The 15420-nt window shown below is 37.5% G+C and overlaps 1 protein-coding gene across 1 annotated transcript; it reads right to left on the bottom strand.

Moving 5' to 3' along the window:
- Positions 1 to 6: 6 nt before the first annotated feature.
- Positions 7 to 14755, bottom strand: LOC108279596 (pendrin). The gene is made up of 21 exons (XM_053688069.1): positions 14520 to 14755; positions 13679 to 13815; positions 13389 to 13528; positions 13195 to 13305; positions 12893 to 13083; positions 12279 to 12443; positions 9199 to 9351; positions 8975 to 9057; positions 8633 to 8780; positions 8281 to 8394; positions 7864 to 7941; positions 7476 to 7571; positions 6869 to 6975; positions 6655 to 6724; positions 6436 to 6528; positions 6261 to 6356; positions 5702 to 5962; positions 3571 to 3625; positions 3090 to 3232; positions 1129 to 1206; positions 7 to 935 (listed from the first exon to the last, which is right to left on the bottom strand). Exons 2-21 carry the CDS (start codon positions 13801 to 13803, stop codon positions 912 to 914), a joined length of 2331 nt encoding a protein of 776 aa, XP_053544044.1. The 5' UTR covers positions 13804 to 13815; positions 14520 to 14755; the 3' UTR covers positions 7 to 911.
- Between the last annotated feature and the right edge of the window lie 665 nt (positions 14756 to 15420).

Below are 15420 nucleotides of genomic sequence, written 5' to 3'. Positions count from 1 at the left end.
TCTAAGACAGCTGTAAAATAAATGCTTTAGTTCTGTCAGTTTTTTCTATTTTCTTGTAAATTTACAGGACAGTGCAGCACAAAAAAAGAATGTTATAATAGTAAAATGAGTGAGGAAATATTAAGTCATAAAGATAAATACCTGAGAAGTGTACTAGATGCAGAAATTAGCTTAAATATTATATATTACCTGAAATTATATCCTGCTTGTCTGCAGTTAAAAACTAAACCAGGTATGGCAGAGTGAAAGTCTATGGAGTGCTAAAAGTACTACTTTTCAAACAGGGAAATTATTGAATATATTAATGTGTATAATGGTATGACATGCTTGGAAGTTATTAAAAAAAAAGAAAAGAAAAAAAAAAGAAAAAAACATTATAGGGGGAAGAGTTGTGCATTTTATGAATGTTACATGGTATGGTTTGACGGTATAATGGTATAAAGTAAAGAAAGGGATTCCCACAGAGACTAGGAGTAAAAGTGTGAAAGTGCTGTAAATTCCTCAAAGTCTTTGATGCAGTGTGTCATTGTATTATGCTAGCACAATTTCCTTAAATTTTCTCAAATATTAAACAGTAACAACTGCATGATTAACAGTCTCAGGTACACCTGAAATTTCAGTATATATCAGCTTATGTCCTGAGCGAGTGCTTACAGAAATAGCAAAATAATAAGAAATTGCCTAAGCAAATTGTCACATTAAGCCTCATTAACACTTCTGCCCCCTTTAAACTCCCAGGATATGTACAATGTATCATTTATATCCACATTTTTAAAAAATTAGTTTCACTCTAGTTCGCGGATGATAATTAAGCACATTTAAGTGTGTCATCTTAATCTGTGTCCTGTGTTCTTTTGGTTGGAAGACCTTGTTGGCTTTTTTCTAGGTCCAAAGAAAGCATCAGTTCAGGCTCAGCCTGAGAGACCATGGATAGCCTATAGGTAACAAAGAAATAATTATGTTTACTAATATTAAAACACTACATAATCTAAAACATGTACAGTAGGTTCCTAGCATGAACTAACTTTTATTATTGAGGTTATGAGATTGTCAGTAAATATAAAAAATTATTATATGGATTACTTAACTGATTTGTTTACTTCTATAACAATGAATTGAGGCACTCACCATGCGCTGATTGTCATAGGTCTCAATCAAGTCTTCATCATCAGTGAAAGATTCTTTGTCATGCTGTAGCTGTGCTATCTGGACATTGGAAGAGAAAAAGACGATCAATTTATGCATAAAACATTATTGTTTTATGTGAATATATTAATATACAGCTATATTGTAAATACATTATATAAGTAATATAAGTAAGTATAAATATTGCAAAAACTGTTGACTCCTATAGAAAGATTGATGTTGGTTTGGATAATTATTAACTAAACACAACAAGTAAAGTTGTTACTGGGTTTCCAACTGTTACAGCAGGTATGTTCTACCTTGTCAGCTTTTACTATCCCATGGGTTTCATGAGCATAAATAGTGCATCTTTGTGACTAGAAGTAATCATAAATTACCATTTTTTAAGCTAGTGAAGCATATTGACCCATACAGCCTTATAGCAATCATAATATAGGGGTGGACAAAACACCAGCCTGGGAGCCATAGGAGAATAAGGTATCTTAGCTATTATTTATTATTTCATAGGACAAGTTTTTTCATTTTTTTATTTCTAATGTCAAGCAAGTATGGAAGACCTCCTGACTTTTTGATACAGTATGTGAAGAAGTGAAAGTTCACCCATCACACTCAAAGCTTGGACTGCAAAAAATTCATAATGACTACAGGGGGTCATTTGCACAAAAATATCCCCTATATTGGAAGTATGTGGTCTAGACAGAAAGTAATTGTACAGCCTCATATTTAAGAAACTTACAGTATAGTAGGTAAGTATGTGGTTTTGGACTGGGCCCATGTCTTGAAGCAGTCATCTATTTGCACGTACAGCACGACAAATAATTAACTTGAAGCTTTCGTAAAATTAAAAATGAAACACCCAAAACTGTATATGGTACCATAACGAAGACCAACTGAATGCTGATACGTGAAATTCTGGAGTGAACGTCGGACGGCGTGGCGCGGTGACGTAATGACATGTGCTGTTAATCGCTCTATGTTCTATAACATGTAAAACGGGAACATGAAAGGAATATTCTAAATGCAACTCATGTAAACACCTTAATGAGAATATTGTCTTATTCAGAATAAGGTCAATAATTAGATTAGTGCTGTCCATGTAAACATGGTGTCTCACTATATGGCCAGTCATTCCACAAGGGTGACCGCCCTCATTTGAATTTACATGCATGTTTTCCTCTAGTTGACTCTCTAACTTCTTTTTAAATATAGGTGATCTCCTTTACATTATTAATATTGCACTGTGACATGTCTCCCTATCTTGCATGTGTTTGTGTTACTGTGGCCTGAGCTGTATTTAGCATATTGTCAAACATAACACTGGCCTCAGACAACGTTATCTGACTACGAAACCTTTCAGGTTGGCATGTTGGGTTTAACAGAACTAGCAATGCCTTTTAGCTAGGAATCATTGCACAATCAGATTCCTACAAATCAGGGATTTTGTTAAGCAAAGCTTTTGATATGAATAGACACGTGGAATTATTAGATTTAGCAAAATTTGGAAGCCATCCATTTTATTTACAAGACAGAATGTATGTGTTTGGTCAATCAAGAAAAAAATGTATTTGGAGAAGTTAGTGCGAATATGACTGTATTAATCATGTCTCTGTAGGTTGTCTGCAGAAAGTTCCTGGTGTGTTTTAGAATTTTGCTCTCTTAATGTAAAATGGAAAACCGTCTGGTGACATGCTTTCCCCAGGAAATTAGGGCTAGATTTCTGTCATAACATCTCTCAATTGTTAAACAAGCCAAGTCTTTACAGAAATATTCCATTTTTTTCTCTTTTCATTTTTAAGCAGCTTTTAAAACTACAGCTACTACAGCAGGAAAAAATACATTCCTTGGTAGTTAATCTTTGTGCATCATTTATAAATCCAGCTGAAGCTTTTTTTCCCCCTAACTGAAGCATTTCGTTTTATACAGATTCTGTCATTAATACATACCTTCTCTATCATCGGGTCTTCTACATCACTATCAGTTTCCATCTTGATGTAGAGAACTGCATCATGCACAGAGAGGAAGAGCATGCCTCTGTGTACCATCTCATCAAAGAAGCCTATGGACTCCATCTTCATGATAATCTCATCTATAACATGAAGTGTTTATTAGAATAATTTAAGTTAGATTACTAGTATAATTCTTGAATTCTGCTCTTCTTTGTTTATGTATTTTTAAACTAGGAATCACTGTGATTTAGTCAGAGTGTTGCAGAATGCATTTTAAAATAGCTAATACTCATTTCAGCTTGTCCTTCTGTGGAAACCCTTATTGCATGTACAACCAGGATTTTCCCTATCAAAGAAGGTTCCAAGGAAGGACCATGTACCATTAACTATGCAAAAAAAAAAAAGATCTTTGACTAAACCTATTTTCTAAGTGCGTAACATACCAGAGGTTTTTATGTTATACATTACCAGTACATACCATCACAGCCAGCAATATATACATTGACTCCAATGCGTAGGAATTCCTTTATGATCTGGAAAGAATAAAGCAACTTAATGAATTATTGACGGATATAAATTCCTAACGAACAGCATTTGTGATTAGAGCATTTTTGGGTTCTATAAAACACAGTAAAACAGCATATTCACTGTCTGTTAAGTCAGTGATGGCACAAATTTTAGTTTAGCTAAGCTAATTAACTTTTAATTGGAAATGTGGTTTTAGAGTTACAACAAGGTGTACCTCATTAATTGATTTGCACACATACACTAAATGACTTAAAGGTGCATTAGTCAAGAGTCAGTAGTGGAACTCTAGTTGTAGAAGCTCAATAACATTAGAAAAAAAAATTCTCCTTGAACCCACGCTCTTTTCTTGCCCATTTTGCCCACAGTGGCCAGTTAGAGTTAGCATTCTCATGGCATCACTTTCAAACATTAGGTATGCTGTGTAGTAAAGACATTGCCTTACTTTATTATTTAGAAATACCTGATAAAAAAATGCCTAATGTTTGTTGTACAACATTAGGAGAGATAACATTACCTCACAAGTAGATAAATACCTAGCTGACATTATGCTAACAGTTGCATGAAAGGAGATGGTCCGAGTTGGTCCTTTTTCATAGCTAAAACAATTTCACAAGTTATTGGCAGTGAACAATGTGGCTATAGGCTGTTTTATATTAGGATGGTTGTTCTTGATTTCAGAAACTACTGTAAAGTCTACACACTGGTAAATTGTTTTCGGAACATACATTCAATCACCCCAAACAATGTCACAAAATGCGATATGGTCTGATTAGACCAAGGAAGAACTTTTTTGGTCATAATTCTAATGTGTGGCACAAAAACAAGATAGCTTATCATCCAAAGAACACCATACCCATGGTGAAGCATGGTAGTGGCAGTATCATGGGGCTGCCCCTCTTCAGCTGGGACTGAGACTGTAGTCAATGTAGAGGAAATCATGGATAGCTCCAAATACCAATCCATTTTGACACAAAACCTGAAAGCCTCTGCTAAACAACTGAAGATGAAGAAACATTTCCAGCTCTAAATCCTATCAAAAACCTGTGGAAAGATGTGAAGAGGGCTGTGCACAGGAGAGCCCATCCCAATTTGATTGATCTGAAGCATTTTTGCAAGGAAGAATAGAAATAAATTAAGATGTGTGCTAAGCTGACATACCCAAAAAGACTGTGTTACAAAAGGTGCTTTAACAATATATTAGTTACAGGGTGTGCACAATTATGCAACCAGGTTATTGTAAAAAAAAAAAAAAAATCTTCTTTTTTTCCTGAAACATTTCTTGCTTGCTTTTTACTTGAAATACATTGCTTGCTTTACCACATCAAAAGTGGAAAAAGATCTTACCTGATTTATCTTGGCTACATTTTTTACATCACAAAAACTTGCTATTTTAATAGGGGTGTATAGACTTTGTTTATCCACTGTAGCTAGAAGATAAGCATCAGCAGAGGGCTATTGTACTGCTTCAACCTCTACATGTGTTTCTCACAGTAAAACTGTCTGGTTATGCTGGATGCTTACTGGATTCGCCATGCATTTAATTCCAACAACATTGTAATGGAGGAGCGTTGGGCAGTGGCTATAATAGAGACTGATAGGAGGCCCATGTAAATATAGACAAGCAGTCCAGCCAAGGCCACAGTTTTCCAAATGAGTTTTCTGAGCTACATAATATACTTTTACTCATACTTAAATCTTTTCATCACATTCTACATATTTTGCAGGTGATCTGTACTATCAAAAAACAAAACAATCAATTATTGCACCTAATATTCTGTGAAGTAGCATGTTCTGGGTACAGAAAAATATTTAAATCCTATAGCCATTTGCAAGACCTAACCCAAAAGTCTTCTGTTGTGGTAGGTTCTCAATTAAAGTTTCCAGAATTCTTTAAATGTCCTTATAAATATTGCTATTTTTGTGCAGTCATTCAAGCTACAGAAAACTGAAAGAAAAGATTTAGAAAGATTGTCATGCTCAAATGGCTCTACTCAGAAGTCCACAAGACTCTCAAATATCAATCAGTTTAAGCTATTCTGTACTTTGGCAAGAGTCACTTAAGAACGTGAATGCACACCTACCAGTCTGAGGGACTTTACTGACATCACATCTAGGAAGGAGACAGCACAGAAGTCCATCACCAAGCTGTGGATGTTGACTTTGGGGACTGTGATGTCGAAAGGCAGTTCAGCTCTCCAGTCCACTTGCACCTCCACATCCACATCTGATCGAGGTCCATCTTTCACTTCCTGCTGTGGTTCACCTTCCACCTGCTCAGGGTCCCGCTCATTCTCAAACCCCTCATTGATCACACCCTGTTCTTCCAATGGCACCAAGCCATTCTGTAACAGATATGTGATGGGTGAAGAAAAACAATGTTTCAACAGCAGGGTTTTATAGTTATAATGTGTTTTGATTTTGTGCACCAAAGGTCTAGAACACACTTCCAATACACATTCATCAGGCTCCATCTATGACTGATTTTTTTTTTTACTTCAGTTTTTTATTATTTCTTCCCAAACCTTTACTTTGTGAACTAATAATAAAAGGTATTACATAATAATAATAATAATAATAATAATAATAATAATAATAATAATAATAATAATAACCATCGTGTGTTTTGTTTTGTTTGTGTACCTCTGTGACTTTAAGCTTCCCCTTCTTGATTAGACTCCGAATCTTCTTTAATGCTTTATTCCTTTTCTTAAATACTTGCACTGCATCAAATCCCACCTGGCCATGAACAGTTAAAATTTATCAATCCAGCAGCTCTTGTAACTGAGAAATCCATGCAGTCATGTGCAGAACTTACTATATGCTTTATCTGATCTTTCAGATAATCGATGTTGGCGAAATATATTGGTGCATTGCACTTGAAAATCTTTGTTCCAGGACATGCGACAATCTGAGAGGAACATTTATGACCAAAGACAATTAGATCCACATTTTTTGTTAAAAAAAAAATGAATGAAATTTTTGATTGAAGAAGCATGGGATATAATAATACATGGAATGATATTTAATTTCTTACATTTTTATAGTCTTTCATATTCTTGTAGATGTCTGTGTTGGGTATATTTCCAAGTGTTGAACAAGTTGGGCTGACATGAAAATGATAGATATATTCCATATATTTTTCATAATTGTTTATAATAGTTTATAATAAAAATCATAGGGGGGAAAAACACCCTAGGCTTTTATAGCATGTTATAAAATGGCATTAATAAGCGGCCAAATTTACTTACAATTGTGTCCTGATAACCACAGTGCCAAGCTCAAACACTACACCAGCCAGCAAACCGATATCTAGTCCAAGCAGGATGCAGGCAATGAATGTAAACACCCAAATAAGCTGTGAGAATGTAAGTATATGATCAGTATGTATCCATTACATTGCATCCACTGCATTTTAAACAACTTCAAAATGAATAAGGGAATTTTGTCTGTTTTATCCATCCTGATTACTAGATTGATAAAAATTTATTTAAAGCAGTTGACCATTAAAATGTTCTGTTTTCTGTGCATAAAAGGTGTGATTTGTTCCTGAGCTCAAGTTACTGTCTATGCAGAGTTTCCACATGTCTGTATGGTTTTCTTCTGAGTTTTTGGTTTCCTCCCTTCTCCTAAACACAGCTGGATTGGTCACTCTTAATAAGAGGTTACTGGGGATGAATGAATGAATGAATGCTCCTGTTTCTGTTGACTTGTGTAACTTGTTATGTTCATAAAACTTTGTGGAATCTGATCTCATGAGAAATCTCCAGTGATGAAAATGTGGTTAATAAAGTTGTACGAAAAGTTAGAAAGGTTGGCCTTTGTTGGCCTTGCGTGTGTGTCGTTATGATTACTTACACAATCGGTCCTGTTCTTCCTCCATAGTATGGGCACATCATACAGCTGCATAAACATACCTTTCAGGTTGGCAACAACAATGCCCCCCAGCACTGACTGGAAGTTAAAGAAGGAGAACAGAAGAATTAGAAGTAAAGTGTTAGAGACATTCTTATATTAATTAATTTTATTTTGACTGCATGGTTTTCCTGCCATTTTTTTGTTTGTTTGTTTGTTTGGGTTTTTTTGCAGATGTGGGCAGATTCAGCAAGTCTCTTCAGGTGGCTAATTATCCAACAGTACATTATGTATGTTTATAGTTGAGGTTTACATGTTTATGTGTTTATGGACCTTTACAGATTTTAGCATGAAACCCTCTTATTACATGTTCTGCAACTCTTTGGCATACCTTCTGCAGAGGCTGAAGTAGAGGCCCAAGAGCCACGATCACTATCAGCACCAACAGAGCGGAAATTATCGATGCTACCTGCATTTGAACACAGTCATAATAAAAAGAGGATGTGTCTGCATGGGCTATGTTTGTAGTGCAGTCTCCAGCAATTACTATATGCTTGAGTCTATATTATGTTCTTTTTTCTATGTTCTCTACATATGTTCATATATTCATGTTTTTATATCTTGGTGGTGACACAATTTCCCCACAAGGAAATGTACCCCGTGAGAATTTTTTTTTTTTTTTTTAACACAAACTGCAGCGTTTCTTTTTGGTTACTGGGGTTAAGCTTAGGTTAGGGTTAGATGTTAGCATTGCATTAATTAACTGACAAACATGTGTGTGTGTGTGTGTGTGTGTGTGTGTGTGTACCTGAGTTTTGCCTCCTGTACTCTCCTGTATCGCTGTACGTGAAAGTGCAGTGGTGGCCACAAAGCCACCAAAACAGCCACAGACAATGTTGCTGAATCCAAAGGCTATCAATTCCTGTTGGGAAAAAATGGAAGAAAAAAAGCTGTTTAAAAACTGTTGCAGAGACAGTGATTAATAGGACTTTATGTTCTCTAGTCACTTATATCTATTCCAGCAAGTAATAAGTGGTCAGTCTAACAGGGAGCAAAAAAATTCCCCACCAGTTCATAATCACTCCTGAACAGGAACACACACACACACACACACACACACACACACACACACACACACACACACACACACACACACTTACCTGATTTCCATCAACTACCAAGTCATGTTTTGCTGCATAGACTTTAGCCACTGATATTGCTATGGCATAAGACACCACTGCTGTGGAAAAGCTTGGGCTCACAATACTGCTAAAGAGTGATACATCTGGAGGCTGAGGGGGAATAAATCTATTGAAAACACACACACACACACACACACACACACACACACACACACACACACACACACACACACACATCAAATCTAATTTTGTGTTTTAAATTTTGCACCAGCAATAAAAAAGCTGTTTATTTTTTATCAGAAAATGTTAAAACTTTCAGATCATTTACATGTTCTATGCTACAGGAAGTTCTAGTCTCACCCTCTTGGGATATATTTAACAATGCCAGCACCGTAATTGGTGCTAAGGTCCAGTGCATAAGAAACTCCTGCATCAATAACTGTCTAATAGAAAAAAAACATAGACATAGCAGAGCTGAAGATTAAGAAACACAAATACACCATTCAGGTTCTTTAATAAAGATTTACTGTAGATTTTGAGAGGAAAAGTGTATTTTACAAAAGTGAAATAATGCAGATACCTACCACTATCATTTCAAAGGGGAGAGGCGCTGGAAGCTGTTTCTGAAATCTGATGTTGAACTCTTTTCCAAGCATTACCACAATGATGGTCAGTATTCCAGCAATGAAGTCAACCATGTTGGATTTCTTAATGTTTTTAAATACGTCCCCAAGAGTCTAACAACAAATCAAAAATGAGAAACCATTCAATTATAAGAGCTTTTCAAAAGTTGAAATGAATTTGGGTCAGTGACAAAAAAATAATAATTTGTTTTTAAAATTTCACCACTCAAAAATCTTCAACCACACATTATACTGAATAATTGAAAATATTCTATTCTATTCTAAAGTAATTTATGATTACAGAAAATGTGTATAAATGACACTTTTTAATGTCTAATTGAGGACTGGTTTGTGACAATAAATCTAAAAGGCGCATATTTCCAGAAATATCGCCCAGTCATAGGAAGTTCCTGGAATTTGCATTGGAGGTAAATTTAGCTTTATTCCCTTGCACCTTCACAAAGTGCATGGATGTCATTCTGGCTCCATTGTGACTCCAGGGCATCCATGTACTAAACTACCTGGACGACTGGTTAATTCTAGCACGATCCAGAGAACTGGCGGTTCAACATTGAGATGTTGTTCTGTCCATATGAAGAGCTTGGGGCTCAGATTGAACCTCAGAAAAGTATGCTTTCTCCAGTGCAATGGACATCTTTTCTAGGGGTTATAAGGATTCTACTACAATGAGGGCGTTTCTATCCCCAACATGCGTAGGGTCAATCCTATCAACATTGAGCAAGATAAAGCTGGATCTTGGCATCCCCTCCAGTCTCTATGGGAGAATGTTGGAGCTTATGGCAGCAGCAGCCAACGTCATACTGTTGAGTCTATTGCATAGGAGACTGTTTCAGTGGTGGCTGAGAAGTGGCTGAGAAGTTGAAAGAATAATCAGTGTCACACAGTGATTCCTATATGCGCTGAGAATTTGGAAGTGCCCCCAGTTTCTACACTCTAGGGGTGTCTCCTTAGTGCAAGACGGTAATGAAAGACACCTCTTTCTCTTAGATGGTTGTCCAGCTCACGGTCTCTGGCGTGGCCCTCATCTGGAGTGGCATATAAATTGCCTAGAAATGTGGGCCATATTTCTATCACTGAAATTCTTTCTTCCTCAACTGAGAGGTCACCATGTGTTAACAGACAACACAGCAGTGGTCTCATATATCGATCACTCATATATTGACCACCAGGATAATGTTTGTGCCCCCTGTTCAGGCAGGCACAGCTAATTCTTCTCTGGGCAGAGGAAAAGTTTTGTCAATGAGTGCAATGTACATTCTGGGCAACTGGAATGTGGGGGCAGACATCCTGTTTAGGCAGGGGCTGAGGCCCAGGGATTGGTGGCTCCATCCACAAGTGGTGGAGTCCATATGGCTGAGGTTTGGCCAAGTGGGAGTAGATGTGTTCGCCTCCGAGGAGGCAACACACTGCCTGCTGTGGTTCGCCCTCACTCCTCCTGCACTATTAGGGCTGGACGTCATGGTGCACATGTGGCCGAAGTCACATCTATATGCTTTTCCCCAGATCGCTCTGCTCCCACAAGTTCTAGCGAGAGTTCGCCAAGATAGTCTACGTCTGTTGCTAGTAGCACCTTATTGGACAGCTCGAATATGGTTCTCAGAGACAATATCCCTTCTAGACGGCACTCCTTCAGAGATTCCCATCCACAGGGACCTACTGTCTCAAGCCAGAGGAATGATTTATCACCTTCGGCTGGAACTATAGAAACTGTGGGTCTGGCCCCTGAGGGCACCAGCTCATAGATTCTGGTCTCACAACTGAGGTTGTAGAGACCAAATAGAATTCTAGAGCGCCATCCACGATGAAATTGTATGCACTCAAGTGGCAACTTTTTGTCTTGTGGTGTGAGGAAAGTCAGCTAGACCCAGCGAACTGCGCAATAGATATAGTCCTGGAGTTCTTACAGGGACGTTTCTCAGCGGGGTTGGCTCCTCCGTGGCTGCCATTTCAGCCAGCCACACACCTATTGATGGAGCCTCTCTGGGGCAACATCCTCTAACTTCGAGGGATGCATGGTGTCAGGTGGCTGACGCACATCTGCAGACCACACATACCTTCCTGAGACCTTTCTCTGGTCCTGGAAGGTCTGTCAGGTGTCGCATTTTAGCCCTTAGTGTCAGGCTCTGAGAAGCTTCTGGCTATAAAGGTAGCTCTTCTGATGGCCCTGACATCTCTCAAGGGAGTAGGAAATCTACAAGCTCTCTGTTGCTCCTTCCTGCCTTGACTTTACCCCTGGATTAGTCAAGGCCTTTCTGTATCCTAGGCCAGATTATATTCCTAAAGTGCCTACATCTGCTGCCCAGCCAGTAGTGTTGCATTCTTTCTGCCCTCCTCTGTTCCTCATACCGGAACAAGAGAAAATGCACCGACTGTGTCCAGTAAGGGCTCTCTGTACTTATATCCACTGCTCTGGCCAGTGGCGTAAGTCAAAGCAGATGCTGGTTGGCTTTTGTGGCGACAGCAGAAGTGATGCTGTGTTGAAACAGTGCGTCTTTACCCGCTTCCGTACTCTACTCCATTACGTCTCGCAACATGACAGAAACATGCTCCAGAACAGAAACAAAACAAACGCACGTGTCCACAGCTCGTGCATGCGTGCGCCCCCTCATCGAGGTCGTGACATTCGAGCGTCTCACTCTGGTTGCTATTTGATATAGATTAATAATTTCGGTTGCCAAACATTCGGTGCATCCCTACTTCAGATAATAGAGGCTGACGGCACGGTTCACAGGTGTAGTTTATATATCACTCGACGCGCTTAATTGCCATGTCACCTGATCTCGGCAGACCTTTAAATAGGCATGATGTTACACAAGCTTCAGATACCGGTCAGGTGCGAGGGTGCTTCCCAGTGTTCAGCTAATGCAAAAATCTACTTTAAATATCTAATTTAAATTACTGAAAGGCAATAAGAAACCTTAATGAGTCTTATCTGAATAAACTGAAAGTCATTTAAAGCATGTAATGCTATTCACTGATAATGGTCAAGGATGTGAATGCTTGTCATGTTATATACTCACATAAAAAATCGCCAGGACACTATTGTAGTTTTCAGTGGGAACATTAAAAATCAGTTTTAGCTGAGAGACTACTACAGTCACAGCTGCTGCTGTGGTGAAGCCTCCCACCAGTGGGTCAGATAGATAACGCACCAAGAAACCCACCTGGGCCACACCCATGCCCAGCTGAAAAACATAAATTGTAGAGACATTTACATCAGCATAGAGACCTGAACCCAGTTTCAGTGTGCCTTACTTTCTCTAATCAGATGTGTGTATTTTCACAGAAAGAAGTAATTTGTCTGATATTGAAACAGCCATTCACACCTATGACTAACTGCTTCAAACAATACTTGAATAATTTTTTAAGATATGATGCCGTAATTTTTTTTTTCAATCCACTGACTACATCTTGCTCTGATAAGCTCAAAAAGTTTTTTTTCAGTGTATGGAAGTGTCCATACACACAAGTACATATACACAGAAGTGTGGATAGCCAATCAGATTACTTCCTCCAAGATTATGAAACATTTGACCAGATAAATATACAAAATATATCAGACACTCTGTGGCCGGTGGGAGGTGTGTTTCACACTAAGACTAGTGAGGGAAAGTTTATTTAAGGACAACTATACCTGAAACAGTCCAATCAGCACAGTCATAGAGATGGATATTGCTACTCTCATTGCATCTCTTTCTGCAACATTCATCACCATTGCTGCTGTCCCATTCATACCTGTCCCATTCCCTGGTCTCATGAACATCGCATCAGGAGCAAGATTCAACACCACTGATCCCATCATCAGGCAGGTGACTGGAAATGGGCCTGTCCAGAATAAAACAGAGAATGTACTTCTTAGATCAAAATGTATCTTGTTATTAAATAAATTAAATGGTTCTTATACTTAAAAAAAAAAGCAAAAAGAGAGAACCCTACCTACAGATAGGTGTCTAGATGTGCCCAAAATGAAGTAGGGGAGAATTGGGAAGAAAGCAGCAAAAAGTCCATACACAGGACCAACATTAACCAGCAGTGAGTAGGCCAGTCCTAATAGAAAAATATGTAATGCCTGTGAGAAACACAATAAAAGCTAGAGATCAAATTAATTATTTTCCCAGGACAAAGCTCACCTTGCAGAGCACACACCATTCCCATAGTGATTCCTGATATAATTTCACCAGAAAGCCATAGCCTGAGTTCATATGCTGGGAGCCACTCAACGATTGGGAAAAACTTCTTAACCAGCCGCAAGATCCGTTTACCTGAGCAGCTGTAATGAGTCAATTACACATAAGTGTGTTAAGGCAAGGCATGAATTGTCATGGTTAACCCTGCACATAATAAAGAGATTTACAGATTTATGTAGGTAAATCAAGTAACTATGATCTTGTGATTCATTGAGAATTTTAAATAGACATACCTGCAGGAATTTCTGAGCTTTTCTTTGAGGCTCTTCGTCTCTCTGACTTGTCTTTCATTTACATGTTCAAAGGCACGTGTGGAGTAGATGGGCCGAGATACATGATATTGGTTCTGGCTGTCCATCTTGAAGACAATCTGTTTTAAATGGTAGATTCTTTTTTCTATAGTGCTCAATTTTGAAATGCTCACTGCTTTTTTTCAAACTCCCAGAATGCATGAGTGTGTAATAATGACGTGAACATTGTATTTTGTGGGCTAGTTTATTTAGAAGTTTATTTAAGAGTTAGAAACAGATTAATCAAACCAAAAATCTCTTCCAACCCATGCCAAATCAAAAAAGGACAGTAAGAACAAAATGGATTTTTTTTAAATGGTTTGTATAGACAGTTAAAGAAACTTGTTTGATCTTGAACAGAGCAATACCTAGAAATCACAGGATTAACTTTAAGATAGAGAACAGAGAGATGAGAGAATGACTATTTTTGCTGTAATAACTTCATTGGTAACTAACTTGTTCTACATCATTAAACATGAATTCAAAAGGTTAACTGCATGACTTGTTCATTAATACATTTAAAAAATATATATATTTCACAAATTGCTGTGGTATAAGAGGAATAAAACTCTTCAGAGCATGCTGTTATAGGGAAATAGTCAACATTGTGGTGATCATTATTTTCCTATCTCAGCACATCCCAAAGTATTTAATTCCTTATATAGTGTCTAGTCTCAAATCAACTTTCTACATTAATTTACTCACTTTATCAGATTCAATCACTATTATGATTTACAGCTAACACATTTTATCAGTAGAATGTAAACAGTTTTATGATCCTTACCTGACAATTCAAATTTGAACTTCTTACATCTGATTGAGAAATTATTAATCACACATGACTTGACTTAAATTTACTTGCAAATGTATTCAATGTCATGTGCAGATTCCATATTTTCAATAAATTCAGCTTCACTCCCTTGTTCTTGTTCCTGTTCTTCTTTTTATCATCTAATTTTATCCTGGTTCTCTCTCTCTCTCTCTCTCTCTCTCTCTCTCTCTCTCTCTCTTTTGACTTCTTGTTCTCTCTGAGCATCACCTGGATACTCCCCTTTTGTATTTATTTATGAGCTGAGTTGGGTTGTGGGAGGTGTCAACTTATAGCAATAAAGCAATAAAGTTGGCAGTCAATGAGTGTCATTCTTTGCATATTTTCAAGTAAACTTTTTCTGAAATCAGTTTTTAAAACTACATTGAAATATTGCTGCTTTTGCATTTTATTAGCATACTCAGGCAGTCAGATAACGTTTGTGAAAATCTCTCTATCAAAGCTGTGGACTTCATACATATAAAACATAATATAATACCATGAAATTTTAGGTACTATTTAGTAGCATATTGGTAATGCCGTGTAATGATGACTCTTCATTTTTTTAAGTCTTGTAGACTTGATGACTTGCAGTGTGTTCTGTTTCCTAGTAGGGATCTTTGTGTTGTTCTTTCTCTACATGTGGCAGATTCCTAGTATGTGCATTCTATGCTGTCTAGTTCTATTTGCAAAGCTTGTCATGTTTGTGGGTAAGCTGTTCCAATGAGGAAATGCTTACACAAAATAGTGGTTATTATAAGTTATAATAATACTATTATCTAAATATAGATATCATACTGTACAGGGGGGTGGGTGAGCTAGCAAATTATTTTAGCTGGCAAGTTGCTCAGAAGAAGAAAGTTAAATGGAATTTGAT

Source organism: Ictalurus punctatus, chromosome 19 (genome assembly GCF_001660625.3).
Source record: "Ictalurus punctatus breed USDA103 chromosome 19, Coco_2.0, whole genome shotgun sequence".
NCBI lineage: Eukaryota > Metazoa > Chordata > Actinopteri > Siluriformes > Ictaluridae > Ictalurus > Ictalurus punctatus.
Note: the sequence above shows the minus strand (reverse complement) of the source record. Positions and strands in the feature narration are given on the sequence as shown.

What these genes read in the sequence shown, in the direction of transcription:
- LOC108279596 (XM_053688069.1), bottom strand. Translation starts at nt 13,803, where the DNA reads ATGGACAGCCAGAACCAATATCATGTATCTCGGCCCATCTACTCCACA. An exon ending in TGGTAGTTGATGGAAATCAG is followed by an intron (nt 8,395 to 8,632) that starts GTAAGTGTGTGT and finishes TTTTCCCAACAG; the next exon opens with GAATTGATAGCCTTTGGATT. An exon ending in AAGACCCGATGATAGAGAAG is followed by an intron (nt 1,207 to 3,089) that starts GTATGTATTAAT and finishes TCCAATGTCCAG; the next exon opens with ATAGCACAGCTACAGCATGA.